We start from the raw sequence: 16,162 nt of genomic DNA, 5'->3' as shown, positions 1-16,162 counted from the left end.
TAAAATTTCATCTCACAGCGAAATATAGTTTTAATGACCATTATGTTATGAAAGGTGTCATAGTATCAGATACACTGACAAAATTCTTTCTGTTAGAACAGCTACAAAATAGGTTACAGTAGCCAAACCTGCAACAAGCCACTGTTCTGAATTGAAATACTTAATAGCTGCTTCTCTGTGTTTTCAAGGTTTGGTTTCTCTGCTATGATTAACCCCAGGGGTTATCAGTACAGTATTAACTAGTATAATTTCTGATGGGGTCTTTTTTTAATATGGATATATGTCCTTGAAAGGCATGTCTGATGATTACAGAGCTTTCATGAGTGCCACCTGTATTGCTGCTGAATGGATGATCATTAGAAATCAAGACATAGTCTTCTGACTGCTGATCAATCAACATCTGATTGTAGTTTTGTGGGGACTTCCCCCCCCCCCCCTAGTTTGGGAGGATCTATATAATTAGTATTTCTTCATGTTACCGTATGAGTGTACTATTCCAATTTTATCTGCTAGTGGTTTATTTGTAATGATTCGTAATTTTTGCTTTTGTTGAGCATATGACTTTTTTTAAGTCTTTGAATCATAAGAGGACATCATGTCCTTTTAAGAGGGCATCCACAAAATGTTTGTGCTCTGTTATTTTACTGCGTTGTTACTATGCTTGCAGAAATTCAGGTTTGACTGCCAAAAAAGAGGCTTGCAAGGTGATTTTAAAATTATTGCTTTTGAAACTCCTACTTTGTAAATTGCAAAGTGAAAACTGGTTTTATGGATTGCTATCTGAATAGATTCATTAATTAATCTGTATTAAGCTTTAGAATTGCTTTTTTAGTGTCGCTTGAACATTGAGGCCACGATTTTCAAAACGGGATGCATAGTTGGGCTTCTATTTCCTTATGTAAATACCTACACTAGTGGTCAGATGTTAAGAATTTCTCAACTCAACTGATCAGCACTTGATGCTTGGAAACTGCGGAAACCTGGATGCATAAGTTCTGCTTTTTCAAAATCTTGATTTGAGACTTTCAAGTCTGGTATAAAATATTTTTATTCATGGTTTTCAACCCCGTGAGGAATATAATTTAGATGCTTGTATATAGAAACTCCATAGCTGACTATCTTTGGAAATGCATGTGTAAGAATTTCATTGCCTATTGGTAGAACTCTTTAATGCAGCAAATGGACAAGTAAATAATACAGTTCTTACCTTTGCAGAACTGTCTAGAAATCCTTTGTAGCCATGGTGGACTAGAGGCTGAGAGAAAAGATAAGTGTAATCGAACATTGCATGATGTTGCTACTGATGATTGCAAACACCTCCTAGAAAACTTAAGTAAGTACTTGCTATCAGCACTATATAAAAATATTTTTACTAAGGAGCTTTTGGGACAAAAATGAGAAATATTAAAAGGGTTGTTGTCACTTTTTTGGCACCACTAAATGAAGTTTTCTTAACCTAGCAAGCTTCTTTTCTCCAAATTTTGCAAAAGCATATGATAAAATTTTGGTGGAGGTTAAGTGACTTATATCCTTTTTTTTAAACCATTTGAAAATATGGTATATAGTACGTGTGCAAACATCCATATTCTCTTAAAATTTCTGAATTAAATATTAGTAATTACTTTTTTCAAAGCTATTACCCTCTTCTTATCTTCAAATTCTTGCCAAAAAATCATATGGTGGATAGTTGTCAAATTTCCTCAGGCTAAGACAGTAATCTGGTCACATCTGAATCTCTCTTTAGAGGACAGTTTTATTTGCCACTTATTTATTGTTGAGGGGACTGTTTATTTGTTCTTCAAAAGAAATCTTAGAGACAACATCAAACAACTTATTTTTGCCAACATAAATAACTTCTGTCAGAAGATTGTTCTTCTGATAGAACCTGTCATCTTCTTCCTTCTCTGTAAGTTTTCTAAAAATTCAGTAGAGCAGGCTGACCTATGTATTTCTTGAGTTAGAACTTAGTCCACCCACTCACAAGTTTTGTGTTTTCTATTTCTCTGTATAGTCAGAAGTATTGACTTTGTAGATTTGTATGCTTCTTATTTATTCACTTTTTTGGTGTTTGTGTTGTGGGATGTAGGGCTGTGGATAGTAAAGTTCACTGATTATCAACGAAATAGGGAGGCTTTCTGTGTACTGCTTCTGATTTTTTTTTTTCTTCAGCTATTGTAATATCTAGATTCTTACCATTTACTGTAGGTCCAGAGGGGAACACAACTCACTTTGTCTTAGAAACTCCTCTGTGGTCCATTTCTTTATCAGACTGAAACCAGTTTCCAATGGTTGAATCTGTAGACTGTTAAATCGATGCTTGTATTATTTTCCTCAGTCCTAGTACCCTGTTTCTCTGGTCAGGTTTATCATAAATCCAACTGCTTTTATTGGGTCAGAACCTTTGGACTCCATTTCTCTTCTCTTGTCATTTGTTAAGCCTGTAGTTAACATCAGTGCAATTGTAATTAGCCTTTTTGCTCCCACTGATCTGTGGAAGCTTGGAAACACCACACTCATCTGGGTATATGCCTCAACAAGCCAAGACTGCATTTTGGGTAAGTGGTGTAGGTACCATCCTCTACCTTTTCACAGTCCAGTAAAGTTTCCACTGTAAGGAATTACATGCGTGTAGGACAGGAGGATGCTCTCCAACAGATCTGAAAGACGGGTCCAGGATTGCCAGCTATGCCGTAGAGGTCACATGCACTGAAATTTAGACATACACTGTACCTCTGTCTTAGGGAGCTGTTTCCTCGTAGAGAACCTTCTGTATTTCTTATAGTCATTGCTTATTTCCCTGAGGTCCAGCCATCAGAAGGGTAAGCCTTTGATACATTTCTCACAATCCCACATCTGAAGGAAGCCTTTGAGTAATATTTTCCCTATGGTAGGCTAATGAGTTTAAATCAGAGCTTTTCTGACATCAGAAAAGCTTCATTGGTTTGTACCAGCTGAAGATTTGGCTTCTGAACTCATAAGGAAAACTAAGGTCATGTTGCAAGATTTCATAATAAGCTGATACTTTTTTTGTGGTGCACTTATTTTTAATTTCAGGGATAATTTCTGAAAGGTATTGTTTTGGCTTTGAAGTTAGAAGATAGTTTCACTTGCACTTTTAGCCATCTAAATGATCCATATAGACTGCTGCTTCTGCTGAGTTGTATTCCATTTTTCAAAGAGCAAGATTTAAAATAACTTCATTAAATTAATTTTGTTTCTAGAGTATGCATGTACATTTCCTTTCTTTTTTAATATTTTCTGAATTTATAGCATATCAGATTCACACTTCCAAGTGAATTTTCTGTCTTAGCTTTCAGCTTTTTATTTAAAGACATTTGGCTCAGCTAACTTTGTTTACCACTTGTATACTAGTGCCAGAAATTCCCTTCTGCATTGATAATAAAAATGTACACAACCACAATAAACTGAAATGTTAAGACACTACCTACCAGCTGTCTTAATTTATAAGAAGTTAGTCTGTAAAGTGGAAATAAAAGATGAAGTCAATTTTGTCTTGCTTCCTGTTATTTAAGCATAATAATACTATTTTTTTTTTGTAATGTAAAACAAAATATAGATACATTGGTATTTGTTTTTCATCACTGCTCTGATTTGGTGGTGGTGATCTGTGCTGCTCTTTAACATTTGCTTTTCTGTAGCAGTAGTTATTTTGTAGCTTTCCTTTGAAATATTAGATGTTAATAGTGTTTAATAATAGGAATTTTTTTAAATGGAGTTTTACAGTTTTTCTCTTTCTTGGTTTTCTGTTTTTCAACAGATGCTCTTAATGTACCTGTAAGGATTTCAGTCCGTGGCATTGAACCAGCCCATTGTGGTACAGAGGAATTTGATATAGAAAACACAATATGTGCTTTAAATATCCGCAAACAGACGTCATGGGATGATTTTTCAAAAGCAGTGAGTCAGGCAGTGACAAACCATTTCCAAGCAATTGCTTCTGATGGATGGAGGAGCCTAGAAGACCTGTCATTTAATAGTGCTGCAGAATCCAACATTGGCCTCAGTGCAAGCAGTATATTATCTGTCAAACTAGGTATCAATATTGGTGTAATAAGAAAAGCAAAAGTTGGGGTTTTTCTTGATTTAGTGAAACTTTGTAAGTAAGATAAAAATATCTTTAGATTTCTGGATCTTTTAAAGCTTAGACTAAGAAAGACCAGTACTAGCTATGAAACTTTGAATAGCGCTGGCATGAAAGCACTTCGAGCTATGTGTATGGTACAATTCATTAAGCACTTTAATATCTTGGGGACTATGAGGCCCTATGTTAATTAGTCATTTACTCAATTTAGTACTTCAGAGGAGAGATCTGTAGTACAGGTGAAACAAAATAATTCAAAGCAAAGCCCACCATATGTCTTTTACAGTACATCAGAATGTACAGTAAATCCAGACTAAATCATCAGCATAGGTAGAACAGGACTACTTCTGGCTTATGTAACTTCACTTATCAAGGCAAAACAGAAAAATATTTAAGATTATGAGAAATTGGCCAAAATGTGGTTGTAGTAGTAACAGTTGTATAGGATTCTGAAAATTATGTGCTTCATCTTAAATCCCCTTCCCCCCTACACTTGCCCACCATCCCAAAAAAACCCTATTTACATTAGACTATGCAAATTTTCTTATTCTACTTTATTTTACATGTAAAGTTGTAAAGACAGGATAGCTATTAAACTTGTGTCTCAGCTGGCAGAAAACACTAGTATACTCAGGCATGTCTCAAATAATAGTATGATTTAGTACATGGACTGGTTTGTTTGTCGAATTTGTCAGTGTATGCACACAATCTCTGTAAGCAAGTGAATATGCTTGAGCACAGGACACTTCATATAGATACAGGGAATATCTGTCTCTTTCTTTTTTTTTGTTTTTAACAGGAAACATTTCATGGTCAACAGGTCAGATTTTTTCCCAGCCACCATGGGATTTTTTGAAGAGCAATGGAGCTGAGAATATCACAGTGTTTTTGTTTGGTAATTTTGAATTCATAATTTCCAGTTTTGAATGTTAGGACACTCCATATGGAATACATAACTTGAGAATCATTTGTTACTGGGTTTGTTCTTGTGCTGCTTGATCCTCAGAAATATCATGTCCAAATAATTGTTTAACTAGATTTGAAGGGGTCTACAGCATTTAGAAAATATGCTGACACATAAAAGCCTGACTGCCTTTTTCAGTTATATAGCAGTATCCATTTTCCTTGTCATGGATACCTGTGAATCAATGTTGCTAGATAAATGCCTTCACCATTTTAATTTGCATAGCCTGTAATTTTAGGAGATCACTGTAGAATACTGCATGAAAAGCATATGTATCCATCATACATACTTATAAGATATTTAGAAAAGCTCTTTCTGTATCTCTTTTTAAAGGACCTCAAGAGGGCTGCCTAAATAGTGTGACTTATGCATCTATGATCCATCTTCAGACACTTCAGAATTACCTCCGCCTGGTAAGTACTAAGCTGGCTTCTCTCAGCATGCTATTTATACGTGAAAATACTTCTGTAATAGTGGTGACTAAAAAAAAAATATCTTCTACTCTGTGAAAGAATGTCAAGACTTCTGAAACATTATACGAGATGAAAGCTGTTATTTTAAAATAAAATTCCTCCTAAATTTTAACCTAATAACTTTCATCACATGAGGACATTAACTTTCTCTCTAAATAGCTTCCATCTGATTAACTGAATTGCTTAAGAAAATATATTAAAAGCTCTGTGATACCTTATTTCTTTCCAAAGTTATTTCATTCTGCCTTTTGAGGGGAAAGTAAATTAGAATAACATTACTGTAAGCAGTTATTTGAAACTTGAATTTTACTGTTAGTTTATATATCTCCTGTAACTCTTACATTTTGAGGTATTACATAAATTATAAGGATAATTGGATAATATGAATTAACTTTCTTAGATCCTTTGTTTTAACATTGCTAATCAAATCAGAATTAGTTTTAAATCTACATAATTTCTGTTACGTCCTTGAATAGTATTCTATGTTATTAGAACAGTTACGTGCCATAGTTTTCTTGCTGTGTTCAACAGTATTGCACAATGATATGAATGTATTCTCTTACTGACTTTTTAGAGATAATTTTACAGTTAAGATGGATGAAATAATTTTTATTCTACCATATTGATAACATGATTCCATTTCAACTGGAAATAAAGTCCTTAGTCCAAGTTCTTAAGTTAACAATGACTTAAACTACTCTTTGATTAATTTAACATGATTCTGGTTTACATATTTTAATTCAAAATCAAGAAAGTATTTGTGACACTTAAACTCATTCTTCCTACATGAATTTTTCAAGTTTTAATGACTGTTATAATGACAAAATACCTTTTCATGTAGTTTCACAAATTAGGATATAAATTTATCAATAATTTCCAAGACATTGTATGCAAATATTGCCTATTTTAAAACTCGTAAGGGTTATCAAGTACAGTAGTGGAAAAGAAATAATTTTGTCTGTTAGGTACTGACTGTCTCATCTAGGTGAAAAAAAATCCAATTCTATGAACTTTCAAGAATAATTTATTGACTTTCTATAGGTTGAACAATACCGTAATGTCATTTTCCATGGTCCAGAAGGAAGCTTGCAAGACTATATAGCATATCAGATAGCGACCTGCATGAAGGTATTAACACAAACATAGAAAGTAAATTAGTTCACAAATTAGAGCTTGCACTGTTTCACCAAATTTATAAATTTTCAACACAGCAAAAGCAAGTGGCTGCAGGATCCACATGTGAAATCATTAAAGTTGAAGTGGATACTGGTTTCTCCAAGGAGCAGCTTGCAGAACTGTTCATCAGTAGTGGTAAGGTTATTTAAGCAGGACTGATTTTGGTAATTTGTAGAAAAATTTTTAATGGTACAAAGTAAAGAAATACACTAAAACATTTTGCATGTTTTAACAGAACCCACAGTTCTTTAGGTGCTTGGGGAATAATGATAAGGGCCTAAACTGAGGTAGAACTAAGTGTGACAGTCCAATAGGAAGTTCTGTCAAAAGTTTGTGCCATTTAAGTAAAATTAATAGTTCTTAATATTTTTTTCTATCTCATTCCTTTTTCCCTTTGATTGTGAGCCTTTAAAAGTTGATTGTTATGGTTTGGATCTACTGAATCAGAAATGAAGGTCTATTGTTGCCTCAGTGCAGCTATTCTAATGGTTTTTATGAAAAAAAAAAGATATGAGAAGGGAAGCTATAATTACTAACTTTCTGGGAATGAAGGAAGCAATGAAAGAGTTCTTAAAAAGTTAGACCACTTGCTTTTGATACATACATGTTTGCTAGATACTTTAGTGTGGATCTGAGCCTAATTTTGCCACACAGGCTGGTAAATGTTAGTGTGTGTGTGTGTGTGTGTGTGTATTCTGACCCATCGCTACAGGACAAAGTTGAATTTCTGTTAAAATGAAGAGTTTTCTCCTAATGGATGTGAATGTAGATTAAAGTCCTATTGGGTGCTCCACAATGAAGTATTCTCAGAGTGGTCAGTGGCTGTACCTGTGTACATTCCTGATGAATAATTGGCAAGAGTGAAAAAAGGACAAAGTAGCCAAAGGTCAATGCCTGAAAATGGGCAAATTACATATGGAAGCAGAAGAACGGGGGGAGGGGGGGGATGACGGGACACATGATTCAGTCAGAAGTGTGAATGAGAACATTAAGAAAAGGAATAGAATAGTGCTAAAAGTGAAGGGAAAAGCAGTATTTTCTGTGGAGGGCTTTTTCATGGGTAAGTTTTGCTGCATTTTGGCCATACTCATGCATTCAAACTCTGTTTTATTTTATTTTGCCACAATATTAACCATACAGTAATAATATCGTATATAATAATAATAATAATAATAATATATAAAAATATAGCAATAATATCTAATATCATTTATATTACAAATATAGTAATAATATAAGAGCCCGAAGGGTGATATGATGCTTCCTTTTCTTTGGTACCGTTCAAATTAATTCTGCCTCAAATACAGTTTTGCTGTTTTGCAGGCAGTTCTTGGATATTTAGCTGCTTTCAGCCCTTTGCAGCTTTCTTCTAATTTTTTCCATTTCTGTTTTGTGAGTTTTTAGCTTTAGGGTTTTTTGTTGACAAAAACTAGCAATAAAGTTTGAACCTAACCTTGGTAGTGAGACCTCATTTTCCTCCAAAAATGCTGGGCTTTTCTCTTTTATTACTATGGTCTCTTATACAGCTCTAGGATCTTAACTTTACCTCTCATTCAATATGGTTATTTACATTAAATATAAATGTTGTAAATGTCATTACTGCTTGGAAGAGCCTTGTGCTTCAGGAGCTGATTTTCACATTTGACTTTCTGTATTGAAAGAGGCTGGGCTTTAGGCATTTGAAATTGTACCAATTTCAGTTGTACAGTGCAGCACCTCTGGATGCGTTCTCATGTGTTACCATGATGAAACTTTGAGACAGCCAGAGCTTTGAGAGAATCAGCCACTACCTTTTTCCTTCTCAGTATGGGCAGACCAGAAACAACAAGAGGAATTTGAATCTCATAAGCAAATGTTTTATTCAAACAAACTAGAATTACTAACTTTTTAACAGAAAAACTACAATTCAGTGGGTGAGACTCAATGCTGTCTTCTGCTGCTGTGCATTGGCAGTGTGGGGCCTATTCTTCAAGTACGCTTTCATCCTGTAGCTTTCATTGGCTTTCTTGGTTGCCACAAATGCACAGTCCCCTCTGACAGCATCTCTGCTTTTGAACAAAATCAGAGGCTTGTACAGCGGTGTGCAAGGCTACATTCTGTTTGTTAGCATGCTTCCTGGTGTAACTCCGTTCTATGTCGGGTTTTTTGTCCTGGAAATCCTGGTCACAGTTTGGAGGATAGCTTGTGCCAGTGATTATTCCCACGTACCATTTTGCCATTGCTGGGAGAGGAGACCATTTAGTTAGAAGTCAACTAGGCTTTGGTGTTTGACCTGCAGGTGAGAAAATCATCCATTGGCTGGTTTGTTTACTAGCCACTGTGTCTTAGTAAAGTTTCTATTTTTGGCTGCATTACTCTGTGTCAGCAACAGACGTTTTAATAGTCTCTTTGCATTTCAGCACTGGGCTGCTGGTTGAGTCTCCCATTTTTCTACCTGCTTCTTGACCCATTGTTTTGCTGCATCTCCTCTCCTAGAAGAGTATTCTACTCTCTCTAAATGTTCCATCAGACACAGAAGAGGTATCTGGCCTCCTTGCTATCCAGCTATATCCTCTTAGTAAAACAGGGCAGTAGTATTCAGGAAACTGCAAATAAATAGCAATCATCAGCTACAGCCAGTTGCTGTTAAGTTTTGCTCTATTACTCATTTTCCTTAAAGACCGTCTTTAGTACTACCTTCAAAAAGTTGAGAAAAAATGCAAGGCACAGTCTCCTCTGACAGCATCTGTGCTCATGAACAAAAGCGCAAGACAAGTGTTTTAATATTTGTATTACAGAAGCATTCATCTGGGATCTAGTGTTACAGGAGCACTTGAAAAGGCTGTATCTTTTTTAGGCAATAACATATTAAAATCAGGAAAAATAAAGGAAAATATCTGAAATGTGTAAAAAGGACATATTATTTTAATGTCTATTAGGTTCAGTTGCCACTGTTACCTTCAAAGTAGCTCTGATTATTTTGATGATTCTTAAAGATATTGCTGGAGGTTTTGAAGAGAGGATAGTAGCAAACAAATAAACAGTCTCACAGAATGAAGTTTCTTATAAACATAGAATATTCTGAATCCTTTTATCACTACATGGTATAAAGAGTACATGTTAAAGTTTAAGATGTAGTCCAGTAAATGAAAGAAGTGCTTTCAGAGCTCTTTGCTATCTTCTCTGTTGCATTTATTTTCAGTCTGCTGAAATCCCTCTTACCTATGAAGATCCCATTATATATTATCATATTCTTTCCATTCTTTGATTTTTATGTTTCCAGTTTTGAACATATTATAAAGTCTGCTTCTATGAACAAGTTAAAAGGCAAAAAAATTTTTACAAGTCCTTTGTTGTATTAGTAGCAATAAAAGCTCTATATGTAAATAAAAATAAATTTTCATAAGTAGACATTAATGGGATTTTTATATTTCAGCTTGTCTGGTCCCAGTTAAACAGCCTCCTGTAAACAAGACAACCATTGTGATTTTAGAAAATCTGGAGAGAACTTCTTTATCTGAATTACTAGGAGATTTTCTGGCACCTCTCGAGAATCGGAGTTCAGAAAATCCTTGCACTATTCAAAGAGGTATTTAAAGAATTTAGGATGGAGAAATGTTTTTACTACAATACAGTTGTGTTATAATACATGATAAACAGAGATCAGGAGAAAAATGTAATTTGTTCAGATTTTATACTTTTATGTTTTAGGCTAATTTTTGGTGCTTTTTTTTCCTTTCTAATTATTCCACTGCTTCTTTGCTTTTGTATGAAATCATGCCAAAGCTTTGAGTATTTCAGTAAAATTATTTATGGTTCATTTTTAGCAAATGGAGTTTCTGGTGCCTTTTACTTTCATGAGAACTGCTTTTTACTGGGGACAATTGCGAAGTGTCATCTTCATGGCTCTGACCTGCTGGTTCAGCAGCATTTCCGCTGGGTTCAACTTAGGTGGGATGGGGAACCAATGCATGGCTTGCTTCAAAGGTTTTTAAGAAGAAAAGTTATAAACAAGGTAAGAATTTGAATCTACTTCAGCAGTTTTGTTCACCACTAGGTCTATGTACAATGGTAATGTTAAAAGCTGAACAGATAACTAAGTTCTATCAGGAAGAAAAACATTCCTGGGAAGATATGGGCTGTGTATCTGTAAATGTTGTGCTTGGCCTCGTATAGAAAGGTTATGGCTTTAACTGTCTTATGACTGGGTAGCATAAACACACAGGTTGACTGCAAATAATGATACTGTGGATACTTTCTTATCGACTGTATGAAAACATCCTTCAGTAATTTTTTTCATCTCCTGTGTGAGCATGATAGTAAGAATCTCTACAGCAAACACAGAATCTCTTTCTCAAGGAATTTGTTATATATATCTAAAATAAGACAGTTATATGTCCTGTGTGTGTTGTCTAAATTTTAAGCAGCAAAAAGAGTTTTCATGATTTTTCAAATCCAAGAGGAAAGAGGGATGAATATATATCAATAGGGAAGTTGTTTTGAGCCAAGAGGCCTGCTGAAGCTGGAATAAAAGTCCAAAAGAGAATAAAGATGGAAAGACTGTTTTAACATGAATAAATAAATGGAGGTTAGAAAATGAATAGAAAGATGTGGGCAAATACAGGATTGTGGAATTTTGGAAGTTATTTGGAAGAAAACCATTCTAGTGTGATAGCAGCTATTGCAGACAGACAGTGTTAAACGTGGGAGGGGGAGTTTAATCGAAACAGCTGCAAAGGAAAATAATCTTGGCAGCAGAGTTTTGAACAGACTTAAAAAGGGAGATTGTTCTACTAATAGAAAAAACTGTCAGTAGTAGAGTCCTGGTCTGGGACAACAGACCTACTGTCGGTCCTGAGTGTTCAGCTGTACGTATCTTGGGTATCCTTAGGGATGTCATGTCCTGTACCCCGTGCCACAGTTCTCATCTATAAAAGCTTATTTATTCAGAGAGACCCTAAAGAGGAAATGTGTGGTAAATGAACATTTCAGTTACGATAATAATGAACTTGAGAAACATTCCTAAATGTTCTTTAATAGCAAGAACAGGAATACAGAATATAAAAAAAAGAATCATGTGAAATGTATCAGTGAACTCTTAGTAGATTACTTTTGTAAGTTACTTTTTTGGGGTACTTTTTTCTGCATGAAACAATGTTTTGGTTTTTCCCCACGTGCTTTAAGTCCTTGAGTCCCTACAGATATAGTAACTGGAACCATTTTGAGTGGTTGTCTGGCTGAGGGTATGAATGGTTCCCAGAATCCTTGCAAAGGGTGAGGGGGAGGGTAGCAATTGTCTGTGGGTGGGTTGTTTAAAGCTGGTATCTTGCAGATATACTATAGTGTTAGAATGAGGTATAGGCCAGAGAACAGTGCAATAGAAGTATGTAGCAGAACTCTCCTCCATCCTCTTGAGGAAAAAGATTGTATACTCAAGCCTACACTGGAGAACATCTAGTGATCTAAGCCCCTTTATAAAAGGACAGAAACACTTTGATCATAGATCATTCAAGATCAAAGAGAAGGACTGTCTTCACTTGAGCACCAGGCCAAGAAATATAGTAATGCAGACAGTTGCAGAAGCAGTGGTATTCTGGTTTGTTCACAGACAAAGACTGGATCAAATTTACTCGGCCAAACTGCTTTGGCTACCAGAACTTGTAGCATCATGTAACAGATACCATTTTCAAGCTATTTTGTTTAGTCTTGAAGGCAATCCTTAGTCTTAGAGGTTAGAGTTTAACAATGTAATAGGTTCTTACCTCTGACTGAAGTTGAAAAGAATTTGGGTAGTAATCTCATTAAGTTTATTTTCTCTAAAGCATTTATGGAGAAAAAGGCCACATATCTTCCTGTATCTTCCCTAATTAAATAACGAGTAAAAATGCCCAGTGTGCTAGTGCTTCTTTTGTTTTAATACATACATGTGCCATACGCAAACTCAAATGCCAGTTGGTGTGGGGCTTAAAATAGTGGATTCCAAAGTTAAAAACAGAAGAAAGATTAATCTGTTATAAAAATCTAAGGGAAAATAAAAAGCACATTTATTATTTGAACAATAGCCTATTTCAAAGATCCTTTCTCTGTATTCTGATACCTTGTTTGTGCCTTAATATTAATGTTTTCATATGAAAAGTTGTTTTCACCTTATTTTGGACTATTAAGGTATACAGGAACAGTTTAAATGTGTTTCTACATTGACTTTATATTGTTCATCTGTAGACTTTTGTCAAGAAGCTCTGGCTTCAGTGCTGACAAATACTATCCCTAGTGCATCTTTTAATGCTCCTTTAATTCAAACTGTTACACAGGATGCTGTCAGGATTAGGATGATGAAGACTGTAATTTGGAGTCAAATGAAACAGGTGATTTTTCTGGCACCAAATAATTTGCCTTTAACAAGGCATACTAGAAAATGTAAGTCTTAGAGAAAGGCATCTTTCCTTCATTGCTACTAAATCTAAAATGAGTATGGAAATCCACTGAGAACATGCCTGGATGAGACATTCCTCTTCAGTGTGATTGTATGTTCTTTTATATGCCTTATTTATATCGTACACATTGCATAGGATATAGTAAGTATCTCTTGCAATCCTAATCTCAGACACCATAGAAAAAGCACTGCTGCCAAATTTGTGTCTGTTTCCCACAAGAAAGTAGAGGCGTGTCGATTAATTGATAAAGAAATGTCTTTTAAAGTGTAGTTGGGGAAGTAAGTTTTAATATGACAAGACTGCAATATACTCCGTAAAAAGGTTTGACCAGCTTTTGACTGTTCCTCATTTTTGTAATAGCAATACATTGGGGAAAAAAAAAACAAAAACAAACAAGCCTTCTTGGGGTTTCAGTGAAGGTGTTTGCAGCAGAGGTCTTATGTCATATCAAACATCTTTTCTCTCTTCAGTTTAGAGGCAGAGTACCTCCTCCATGTGATCCTGTGTGCAAGATCATAGACTGGATTCTTGCTGTTTGGCACCAGCTGAATTCTTGCTTGTCACGCCTGGGAGCACCTGAAGCACTTATGGGACCAAAACATTTCTTCTCTTGTCCTGTGGTGCCAGGGCATGGCCAAGTGACAGTGAAGTAAGATTTCTGTTTCTTGTTTGACACTGTTCAGTTCCAGCTAGATGCTTATTACAAATTTAGTAGTCCTGTTTCTCCCAAAACCAATATGACTTTGCAACCTTGAAAGTATTTTAGTGGACGTTACTGAAAGTTTTAAACTTTTGTTTGATATTTAATTACTAGAACAGCAGTTCTGAAGGACAGAAGTGGAAACTGCATGTCTAACACTGGTTGAAAGTCAGTCTTGCTGTGATCGTTCCATTATTTTCTGACACAAATATTACTTGAACGGGAATGGCTAATATTGCTCAACCTGTTAAAGGTTTCAAAACAGCACTGTAAAGAAAGCTGTTCGTTAGACAGACCAAAATAAGATTCAAGAATTCCAGTCTTGAAAAGTTAGTAAAGTTTCCTTTTGAAGCTGTATATGAGGGAAATTTGGAAAATTATTTCTCTTTTTAATACCTGGTATCATTTTTAAACATACATGCAATTTCACAGATGTATTAGCTTCGTAAATAAGGCAGGTATATACATTTAGCTACACATATGGTTAGATGACCAGCAACATAAAAGAAGAATGATGAAAATTTTGTCTCTCCTTGTCTGCAATTGCATGAACATCTGCTCACATTCCAACTTCTCTACAAATGCTAGCGACTGATACAAGAAATAGTTACAGAATTTTAAAATATATTAATTTTATGCTAAGATATTGCTTGTCTATATTAGATAGGTAATGAGCCCCTAATTAAGATGCAAACTTATTCAGAATTCAAATAATAACATTGGTTTCTGGAAATGCAACATTACTTTTCTCACCCTGCTTCATAGCATTTCCTGAATTGCCACTTCTGTTTCCTCTCTGAATTTTCTCTCTTGTACTAGTTTCTGCTGATCTTACTTCCAGGGTCCTTTGCTTAATATGTGTACTGGCTTTCTCATATTTTGTTCTGTTTGCAGATCTTGATACATTTTGCTTGTTAATTTTCCTTTTTTTTTCTAAAAGGGCAGATTATCTAATATCCAGAGTAATTATCAAAGTCTAAATGTGAATGTAGCATTGACTTGAAATGTTATGGGTGCTATGAAATAAAAAAAGAATAAAGCAGCCCATGCATCTATCGCCTGTCTCCATCTAGAATCATGTCCTCTGAAACCTTAAGCATTTATTTATTGCAGTGGCATTAGTAGAGGACAGAAAAACTATTCTTTAGATCCCTTCATTATGCAATTCTGAGTCTGGATTTCTCCCATGTGTAACTTTGGCTGGATTCACAATGCTTTATCTTGAGCACAACCCCAAAATGTCTTTTACAGCAGTAATATGTCATCTATCTCCTCATTTTAATGTAGTTTTTGTCCACCAATAAACAGTTAAAAAACACAGCTCCAGTAAGCATTTACTGGATGCTTTTAGTTTAGCAGTATGATGACCAACAGTGTGGTCATATAACTATCAATAACTACTTTTAATTAGCAGCTCACTGGTTGCTGTTATTTCAATCTAATTAACCACTTCTGTGCTGTTCTGCTGATTTTTACATTTATTAAAGTTTCACTGAGTCAGTTCAATTCATTAAGACAGCAGACAGCTATCTACAGACTGGGTTTGTTCTGGGCTAAGTGTTAGCAGGAGGCAAGTGGTAGAAGCAGGCAGCTGGGAAGCGAGAGAGAAGGTGTGACAGGAAATTGTTTCTTGCTGTGTGCTGTTTCATGTAGCTTCACATGTTTTGGAGAGTAGAGTGAATAAATGAGGAAAATTTTAGCTACGTTTTTTTCTTGGTTTTGATCTAGGGAATTAAAAATGATGTTCCAACAGGAAAAAGTTTCACTTTACAGCTCTCTTTCAGGGATGTGGAGGTCCTATACCTTTCCTAGGTATCACCTATGTCAAAGAACTGGGGACTTGATCAAAATGAGCACAAATGTAAGACTGAATTTAAATTCCAGGTTAGAATTTAGAGAGGAGGGCATTGTAGAGCTCATCAATTGTTAACTGTTAGATTAGAATGGGCTCAATTAATTTTATCTTTGTGGCATTCATTTCTGACCATTTATACCAACAGAACTGTGAAATGTCAAAAGCTTTCAGAGGCAGAAATGGAGAGATAGACTTCTTTAATACTAAAATGGAAGAAATTGTTTATTTTGGTAGCTTAACTCAGCTAGCAGAACAGACTGTATGAGGAATAGTATCTACAGCATTATGCTAAGGAAGCTTCAAGGAACATCTCCAATATGCGTTTTATATCTTATTTCAACAACTGTACTAATTATTTTTCTAAGTAACGTAACTTTTATCATGCTTATACCAGCACTTTGTAGCATGGTTATGTATCATCAAAACTCAGTCTTATGCTTCGTAACTCTTAACTCACCAAAAATACATCTATCAAATGA

At 35.1% G+C, this 16,162-nt stretch overlaps 1 protein-coding gene across 1 annotated transcript in view; it reads left to right on the top strand.

Annotated features, from left to right (window-relative positions):
- CTTNBP2 (cortactin binding protein 2) overlaps positions 1–16,162 on the top strand; it is an 85,422-nt gene that overhangs the window by 57,999 nt on the left and 11,261 nt on the right. Inside the window, exons 9-17 of the mRNA XM_074903147.1 lie at positions 1,216–1,333; positions 3,779–4,054; positions 4,902–4,997; positions 5,400–5,479; positions 6,581–6,667; positions 6,751–6,850; positions 10,131–10,283; positions 10,522–10,709; positions 13,599–13,777. Of these exons, the coding sequence (XP_074759248.1) occupies positions 1,216–1,333; positions 3,779–4,054; positions 4,902–4,997; positions 5,400–5,479; positions 6,581–6,667; positions 6,751–6,850; positions 10,131–10,283; positions 10,522–10,709; positions 13,599–13,777 (1,277 nt within the window). The remainder of the gene's footprint in view (positions 1–1,215; positions 1,334–3,778; positions 4,055–4,901; positions 4,998–5,399; positions 5,480–6,580; positions 6,668–6,750; positions 6,851–10,130; positions 10,284–10,521; positions 10,710–13,598; positions 13,778–16,162) is intronic.

The sequence above is a fragment of the Athene noctua genome, chromosome 3 (genome assembly GCF_965140245.1).
Source record: "Athene noctua chromosome 3, bAthNoc1.hap1.1, whole genome shotgun sequence".
Lineage (NCBI taxonomy): Eukaryota > Metazoa > Chordata > Aves > Strigiformes > Strigidae > Athene > Athene noctua.
The sequence above is the reverse complement of the archived record's forward strand: the minus strand, read 5'-3'. Positions and strand labels throughout refer to the sequence as shown.